The 9,453-nt window shown below is 36.9% G+C and overlaps 1 protein-coding gene across 1 annotated transcript; it reads right to left on the bottom strand.

Annotated features, from left to right (window-relative positions):
* Positions 1 to 2,794: 2,794 nt before the first annotated feature.
* On the bottom strand, positions 2,795 to 9,110 carry LOC103529089 (germ cell-specific gene 1-like protein). The gene is made up of 5 exons (XM_008494509.2): positions 8,798 to 9,110; positions 7,209 to 7,256; positions 5,088 to 5,240; positions 4,352 to 4,463; positions 2,795 to 3,050 (listed from the first exon to the last, which is right to left on the bottom strand). Exons 1-5 carry the CDS (start codon positions 9,105 to 9,107, stop codon positions 2,795 to 2,797), a joined length of 879 nt encoding a protein of 292 aa, XP_008492731.1. The 5' UTR covers positions 9,108 to 9,110.
* Between the last annotated feature and the right edge of the window lie 343 nt (positions 9,111 to 9,453).

Below are 9,453 nucleotides of genomic sequence, written 5' to 3'. Positions count from 1 at the left end.
GCAGGTTTGCTGGCAGGGCTTGTGACCTCATGAGGGACCCACACTGGAGAGATCTGTTCCTGAAGAACTGCACCTCATGGAAGGGACCCACACTGCAGCAGTTCATGAGGAACAGCAGCATGTGGGAAGGACTCGCACTGGAGAAGTTCATGGAGGACTGTCTCCCATGGGAGGGGAAGAGTGTAAAGGAGTCCTCCCAGAGGAGGAAGGAGTGGCAGAAATGTGTGAGCAATTGACCACAACCCCCATTCCCTGTACTCTGCACTGTAGTGGGAAGGAGGGAAAGAAAGGAGGATTGAAGTGAAGCACAGGAAGAAGGGAGGGCTGAGGGGAAATGATTTTAAGATCTGGGTTTGTTCCTCATTATCTTACTCTCTTGAATGGTAATAAGTAAGAGTGCATGAAAAGAAACATGAAAGGAATTCTCAGGGCAGTGAAATATGTGGTTATCATCTTTCAGGAACAGTAACTTTTTCCTTGATCTTTAAATCAATTTCTCTGGCTTCAAGAAACATACATGCATTTACCCCACACAGGGAAGTTCACAACTAACGAAAAGTGCCAATTCCTGCAGCTCCTGCTGGAGTTTTATCTATATTGTGTTGTAGAGCTGGACTTCTATTGGTTGTGGGGCTTTTTCTGTTTATTTGTTTGTTTGTTTTTGTCAGTTTTTAAATTATTTTACCTTAATGATGAAGTCAAACATCCACTTTGTCCAAAATTTTCTTGCTCCTTGCCAGAACTTGACTCCCTCAAGCAAATTTGCTGTGGTCTCAGCTACACTTGTGGCTGTAGCTCAACAATAGCCAAGCCCTTGACAGCTTCACACAAACAAGGTATGGAAGAATTTAATTAGGAAAGGATCAGAGCATTATAAGACACCACAGCTAAACATGAGTAAACATTGTCTTGCTTTGTTCTAAAAGCAGGTGAATTGCTTGTTAAAATAAGCTGAATAGTCCTACTACTGCATTTTGCAATTTCTAGGTATCGGCAGAAATTCTTCATTGTTTTTTAATATTTCACTTAAAAAAAAGTGGAACAGTTCAACAAACTACAGTGGAAAGCAGTGAGAGTTATAAAGTTAAAATACACACCATCTGTCAAGACATTTTTAAAGAACAGCTGTATTTTTATCTACAATATGGAAGAAAGTTGCATCTAAACAGTTTTCAAATACTTAAAATTTACTTCCAGGAGGATAACACTAAATTTTTATCCATTTCCACTGCAGGACATGTAGTAGACAATGTTCAAAAATTACTGTGAAGGAGATTTACAGGGAAATAATTTTCTGCTAAGAGTAGTTAAGCACAGAGGATAAATTGTCAGAGAAATTTTAGAATGCCTGTCTTTGGAAGCTTTAGAGAAGAGATTAATGAAATAGCTGTAAAAAAACAATATAGCTTTATTTTATCCTGCCCAGAGGAAAAGAAGGATTAGGTGACCTTTAAAAAGGTCCCATTTTCTATAATTCTGGGGTGTTTTGTCATATTGAGAAGAAGTTTTCTCCACTGGTATTTCTGAAGTAATACCTTTTTCCTCTGGGGAAATCTACCATTTATCTGTTTTTTATTTTATTTGTCCATCTCTGCCTCACTGCCCAGATGTTGGTGGATATATGTTATCCACCTTATAAAAAAAATTATAATTGTAAAAAAATATGAGCCGGGTTCATGAAGATATATCTTATGTGAGCCTCTCTCATCCATATTTTAATCTATGTAGATTCCTTAATAATAATAACTTTTATAAATGACATATATGATTTTATAACTTTTATAAATCTCTCATCATCCTGGTGGCCATCTGCTGAACATGTGCTACTCTATTATCAACTCCACCTTATTGCTGGCCATAAACCAGTAAACATTTTACCTGGTAAAAATGTATAGTGATTTTTCTAAAGCTCAGAGCTGCTCAATGTACTGCAAAAGACCTCTGCCACCCAGTACTTACAAGTGCCTTTCCTTGGGGGTTCCTTAGCAGGAGCATTCATACAACAATGAATGAACACGTGGCACAGTTCCATGGGGACACTTTGATCCTCAGGGTGTGGCAGCTGTGAATTCCTCATCTATGAGTACCATAATCAATTCTGTTTTCCCAGTAAGACTGTAGATTAATCAGCATATATAATGAACACAAATCAAATTTCTATGACACTGCTGTCAGAATGATACCTAGAGAATTTCAGAGATGAGTTGTGAGGTGTCTAATGTATCGTTCACATTTCTGTTTGCCTTCCTAGTAATTCAAATTACTAGGAAATTACACTGAAAACCTCTTCCCTCTGTTAGCCTTTCTTTCACAGCATATGGTGAAACTCTTGAATCATAAGATGCAATACATGGATTTTCCAGGAGCAATAGTACTTTTAATACCAAACAAATTATTAAAACAATTAACATATGTGTTAATATGTGCAGCCCCCATATGTGAGCTGCCATATTTTCTTCTCTGCGTTTTGAGGGTTTTTTGCTTGGGATGGGGTTTTAAAAAGTTTTTTCTATAAATAATTTGAGAGGAAATCCATTATGCTCTGTAATTCTAACAGACTCACAGACTGGTTAAAAGTCAGAGTAGTGAAGGACCTGTGTCACTGTCTTTTTCTGAAACAAGACACTCAGATCTGCTTTTTTAGACTGAGATTTCCTGTAAATCCATGGAAATACATTTTCTTTGTTAATAAAAACAACTAATGATAACACATATATAAATTTCTATTAATTAATACTGTTTCATGGTGATCTGGTATTTTGACTTACAGGATGTCTTGAGATAGGGTTCAAATTTACAGAACTGAAATAGTGGCCAGGTGACACAAGCCTCTTTTTGGGTGTGCAGGGTCCTCTGTACTGTTGCGAAAAGAGTTCACAAACACATTGCAAGATTTCTCTGGAGCTGTGTGATCAGGAATCTTGTAGTTAACCTTTAAATTCCTTTCCAACATTTCTCTTCTGTGCTTGAATTCCAAAACCGTTTTTGTATATTTGTTAATAGTGGTGACAGCTGCAGCCATACAGCAAGCGAAGGAAGACCATGCAAGGCTATAAACAAAAAGGTTTATCAGAAATTAGCAGAACATTTTCATATCCAAGTTTTTCAATTTTGTTTTTGAAAATACTGCCACCTGTGATTGTGTTGGTGCCTCTTTTGAGAAGCCTGATGGGGGAGGAAGAAAGATTCTTGGTGAATGACCATCCACCTAGCTGACTTATCTGACTAATGTAGTAGGCATCTTCATATTGGTTTTAGTATTTACATTTAATATTCTTGTTTAATGAAACCCTGCCACCACCTTTTCTGTTTTCTCTGCATAGAGCTTAACATGAGACGGAAGAACTATAAAAAAAATAAGAATGCGTAAAAATTGAAAAGAATCAGTGTTAAGACTACAAATCTCACAAGTGACACAGAAAAAAGGTTTGCCAGCTATCTAAAATGATTAAAAAGAAAAGGCACAATTAAATAGGTTACTGAGGCAGGTTCAGAGCACTGACAGGCATTCCTGAGGAAATATAGGTCATAACTAAACAAAGAGGAAAGGACATCAACTCTGACTAAAAGTAAAACCATAAGAAAATAGATCCAAACATTATGTTGAGGTGTAATGTGCTGAAACTGTGTGAAATGTTAAGACTAGTCAGTGAGCACTGCATGCTGGAGGTGTAAAAGTAGCATGGAAAATTATGGCCACAGTGAAATGAATTTGAGTACACAGTGATTTAATTTACCCATCAGACCCTTTCTTAACATGGCAGGGTCACAAATATCTAATGAAACATTCTTTGGTGGATAAAGTAGTTTAAGAAATTTTTGCTTATCACTTATCTCCTTTGTCATTGTTTATTCCCTCGATGTGGTTAAACTCATTTGGGTTTTTAAATTACTGTTTTATGGGGGTTTTTTTGGTTAATTTATTATTTGAGTGTGATGGGGTATGGCACAAAGATGTGAAAGGCTCCTAGAAGCTTGAAGAAGGGGTGGAGGTTAAGCTAGCCTTGCTCCTAGATTCAGTCAAACTGCACCCTCACTAACTCTCAAATGTGGGGAGCCACAAAAGAGCTTTTGTAACAAAGAGGCAGCAAGAACAGGGGGAACTCCCTGGAAGCAAATATGAGTGTAGCAGAAATGGGACAGCAGTCCTACCTACTGGTGGGATGTAACCTGTACATGAAGACAACCGAAGGACTCAGTGACATAAAGGTAAGAAACTGTTTTCAAGAAGGATTCTACAAAGGCCTCTGAGTAAATACTGAAAGAACTTAATCTCTTATGGACATTCTTGAACATAGGGTAAAGTGACTGAAAAAGCAAATGGAAAAAGCAAATATAAATCAATAGATACCAATAGGACCAGCTATAATCCCATGTGTGAGGTCTCCAGTCTTCAGGACCAAGATTTACAGTCATTTGAAATACAGTTGTGTACATCATGTGAGCAACCATGCCCAGAAGACCTAAAAAATATAATAGCATAAGAATATTAGAAAATGTAAATTGGGGACATTCTTCTTTGTAATTTTTTGTAGTTGTCCCTTGAGCTCCTGAAGAATATTTTCTACAAAGTATCTGAATTCTAGAAACCTGAAGTTTCTTCCAAGCTAAATTTTCCTAGGATCTCATGATTAAATATCAATGGATTAAGAAATAATAATGCAGAAAATCAAATACAATTTAAATGATGATTCTCTACTAAGAATGATCTAATTATGTTTTATTCCCTCTTAAAAGTGCTGTATTAATTTGTCTATTCCTAATTTTGTACTCCAAATGTTGGGAAAAAAAATTAGTTATCCACAAGAATGTGTTATTATCATTGACCTAAGCTGACAATAAAATTTAAAATTATAAAATTAAAATAATAAAGTATTAAATAGTAAAAACTATAAATAAAAAATAAAAACAATAAGGCATAATAAACCGAAATTAACATTTTCCATAAAATTTTGCTGCCTTTTTTATTGTTAGTGTCTCTGTAGGTATCGTGATAGTTTTGAAACCTGAACACTGTTAATTCTCAGGTGAAAGTCTATCAATGTTGCATTTTTTTATATGTAATGAACTGAGATCCTTAACTGTACCTGCTAGCACGGTGACTACTGCTGAAAAGGCATTGATCTTTAGCCCATCCATGACAGAACTGTAGTAGCAAATCTCTACTGAGATAAGAATGGCTCCAATCAGAAGCAAAATGATGTACAGAAGCTCTGCTACAATAGACAGCCATAAAACCCCTGGAAAAGCAAATCAATAGCATAAGCAGTCAGTTAATATTTTTATAATTTCTTTGTTCTTTGTTTATATTGTTTATGTGACATTAAACAAAACCTGTCAGGATACTGTCATAACATCTTTAGAAAGACTTCAAGGTAAATGGACATCCTAAATTATAATTTCCTCTACTGATTTAGCTGTTTAGTGAGCACTTGCACGTTCCTACTATTATCACTGACCTTCCTACTATTATTGAGGATTACACTGCAAAGAGGGGCAGAATGCTTATTTATATTCCAAGACTACTGTAAAATTACCATGAACCAAGTTAATATAAAAAAGATGAACTACTATCCAATTAACTTGTTGGCATTACTGTTGCTGAGTCCCATGAGAAATGTAATAAAACAAAATACCATGTGTCCTGTTAACAAACTGTAATAATGGTCCACGGCCTGAGGTCTAGTAATGAAATAAAATTTTCCCCTTGGTCTTACTATTTAACTAAACAGGATCTTGATGTTTTGGACAGAGAAGTCTTCATGATCCCTGGCACTCTCGAGGTTTCACTGAGATCAATTTCTCTGGTTATCTGCTGATTCTTCTCTTTCTGGATATCTGCTAATTATATCTTACACAGGGAGTTAATCTTCCCATGAAGGTTTTTTCAGCCTGCCCTTTTACTATTATCATCCCCATGTCACACAGCCAGGAGCTCAGCAGAGTTGGCTGCTCCAGCAGGGAGAGCTTTGATCTTCAGTTTTGGTAAATGAGCCATTGCTACTCAGGCACTGAACAACATCCATCACCTGCATGGTGATCCAGGTGCTGCCCAGGGATGATACATTCAGGAGGGGTGAGCCTGATGCATCCTGAGTTTTGTGCACAGCAGCATCATGCACTTGCAGAATACAAAGCCTTTCTTCTCTCATGCAAGGCAAGAGGCTATTTTCACATGGGATTTAACTACCCAGGGATAATTTCTCAGTGTGGTTATCAGGTACCTAGTTGCTGTCTTCCCTGTCTTGATGGGATTTCCAGGGAGTTGTGGCATTTGCCAGTGATATTCACAATTTGTTTCAGCACTGTGTCCACCAATGGTTTCATGTGTGAGGAGATCTCAGGGCAGGGCCTGTAATTCAGCCTTCCTTTTTGAGAACCATGTCTATGACTAAGAACCACATCTCATTTAGTTTTTTTCTCACACGAAAAAAGTATTGAACTATTTGTGCAGTGACAAGCTGCAATAGAGGGAAAGACGATCTTCAGATCCTGAGTCTTTCTTCCCAAAGAAGCTGAAGGGGCTAAAATTGTGTATCCAGGAGAGTAGTGCAATCCCAGTATCCTGGACATCCAATTTCAACCCTCTTGGGGAAGAAAGGAAATTTTTTTTTTTATGTAGCATCCATTTGCAAAGTGATTTCTCTAGCCACACCTTAGGAGCTCTGTGTTTGCTTACCAGCATCAGCAGGGATGTTTTACAGAAAGAGTCATGTTTGAAAGAAGGTAACTCTCCACTTTTAGGAGAGTGGGAGATCTCCTTACAGTTCTGTGTAAGGATCCTAGAGAGCATTCAGACTGCCATCATGATTCTTTTGGTCCAATACACATCTTCCCCAGATCCCCCCATCCTCCTGGATGTCTTTGTTCACCCATTGCCTGTCCCTCTGCCCTCTCCAGCCCACATGCTGAAAGCCAAAAAATTTCTTTCTGTGAATATGGAGGTGTGAGGAGAAAGGGGGAAAAACTCAGAAATCTTGAGTTTCAGTATCCATGTTTAGAACAATTATAGGAAACCTTCCTATTCAAATAGAGTGTTTTCAAAAGACAAGTTTGTATTTTACATCATATGAACTTCATTTTTAAATTGAAAAACTAAATAAAAGCAAAAAACCTCTGTGGGATTAATATATAATATATATTATATATATATATTGTTAAGTGTGTCAGAAAAAATGTATTTACACAATTAAAAAATGCATATCTACCTTGATCAGCAGCTGGAGTCAGACTGATGAAGCTTCTGCATTTCTCACCTAAAAAAATATTTTAAAATTCAGGATTATTTTTTATTCTATAATGATTTAAAGAAATAGACTATGTGAAAGCATAATATTCAAAATCTATCATAAAAGTACAATCTACAATCTGAGATGACAAAGAGAAACAATTTTTGATGTATGTACACAGAGTCCCTGGTTCTTTAACCTACTCTGGGACATTGCTAGAAAAGCCTTCCAGACTTTTCAAGGCAAAACCAGTGTCTGGAAAACAGAGAAAGACTATAGATTGCTTTTCAAAAGGTTGTATCTGTGAAAGACAGAATAGGAAAATTATCAATTCCTTTGCATGACTAGCAGCCTGTGTATCATCTTCCCTGAGAAGGACAATTTGCTCTCCCTACAGCAACAAGCCTGTTGCTCAAACAAATTTCTTCAAAGCTTAATTCTTATTTCTTTCTGTAAGCTTTGATTTTCAAACCCATATGACCTCCTGACCCCCCTACAGATGCTGAGAATGAAGCTCTTGGAATTAATACTGATACACTCTGAAAATACAGGGAAGGGATTTTTTCAGCTCCTAATTACACCAAGTGGGAAAGGAACTGCCACAGCAGATGAACAAATTAAACCACCCCATAACCAGTAATTCAATTACCACCAAATGACTTTTGAAGATGTGTGTTGCTCTAATCTCTAACATCATGCCTCTTAAAAGTGCATAAACTACAAGACCTTCTTGTAGAACTGGGCTTTCAGGATAGGTGACTGCAAAAATATTTGCATTTTATAACACATATGACAGCTGATTTGATTTCTCTGACGTTTTGTTTTAGTTGTCATTTAGTTGTCATAAATTGACAAAGACTATGAGGGGAAAAACACATTGTTGATCTGGATTTGCAATAAATGCTATATTTCTTGAACCAGCTAAACAATCCCATTATACAAAACTAAGTAGAAGCTTTTTTAAATGGAAATCTAATTTCATTCTCCTGATGCATACTCAGAGTGAAGCTCAATTAAACACAGCCACTCATGATTAGTAAGTCTCCAGAATATGTTTCATTGGGTTCCAAATCTCTAGTCGCATGCTTATGAAAGGTAAAATTGCAGTAAGAAAATAAAAATACCTGTGCTTAAGAGAAAAATCCATGAAATAACTTAGATCCCATAGCTTTACCTGCTCAGATGATTTTTAAAACCAGAAAATCAAGTTGTGTTATTTATATTGCCATAGGAGATCGTAAGTAATCATTTAAGGCAAATAAGTTCATTTTTGCCTAAGGGACTAACAAAATCAGGAAACTAAAACATTGTTTTGTTAAAGTAGTTTAACTTGGTGCACTGTTTAGCATAATAATTAAAAAAAAAAGTCTCTGCAGAATTTGGTAGGAATTTTTTAGGAACTGCCTAGACAGTACCCTCTAAAATTCTGTCTTCCCAGAGAAGAACAACTTTTAAAGAATACTTTTTCATTTAGAATACATACATAATGTTGCATCAAAGAGGAAGGTGACACCAAGTAAGTAAGAAGAGCTTTGATTACTTAAGTAAATTTACATGGTTTTACTCACCTTCTTCATTTATAATTTCTTCACACGAATACCAAATCCCAGCATGGAACTTCTGATCAACAAATTTGTCATCTCCTGTCTCCCATATATACTGCACAGCATTGCTGTTGTTGGCATCAGGGCTATTAAAGCGGATGCAGTGATCTCCTTTGCTCTGTCCTGTACAGAAAGGTTTAGCAACCTTTCTTGCCCCTTCACACCAGTAACTGCTACAGAATGCTGTAATTGAGAACACTAAAGAGAGAAAACTGAGAGAAAAAGCTGCTGAGGCTCTCTGCCGTCCGTCTGCTGCTGGGACTGCAACTGGCATCCTCCTGGACTATACTGGTGATCAGTCTCAAAATAGCCTTTTACAAAGCTATGGATGTATCTGCCTGGTGAAGCACCTGCCTGTCTTTCCTCTCAGAAAATTGTACCAGTTTAGTAGATGAGACAAAAGCAGAGATCTGGCCACGAGCAGAAATCATGTGGCAGGAGAGATTAGGGTCACAGGATAGTGTTGTTTGGCAGTAAGGTCTTGTGAAGGAAATATGAGGAGGTGGGATAATAAATTATAGTTTTCCCTGTGAATTACAGGAGTAAAGGTGCACAGACCATGGAGAGATTAGAAATGTCTCAGCATGTGATCAGGAAAGGTTTGTATATGTAAACAAAAA

The sequence above is a fragment of the Calypte anna genome, chromosome 18 (assembly GCF_003957555.1).
Source record: "Calypte anna isolate BGI_N300 chromosome 18, bCalAnn1_v1.p, whole genome shotgun sequence".
Lineage (NCBI taxonomy): Eukaryota > Metazoa > Chordata > Aves > Apodiformes > Trochilidae > Calypte > Calypte anna.
This window is presented reverse-complemented; position numbering and strand designations above follow the sequence as displayed.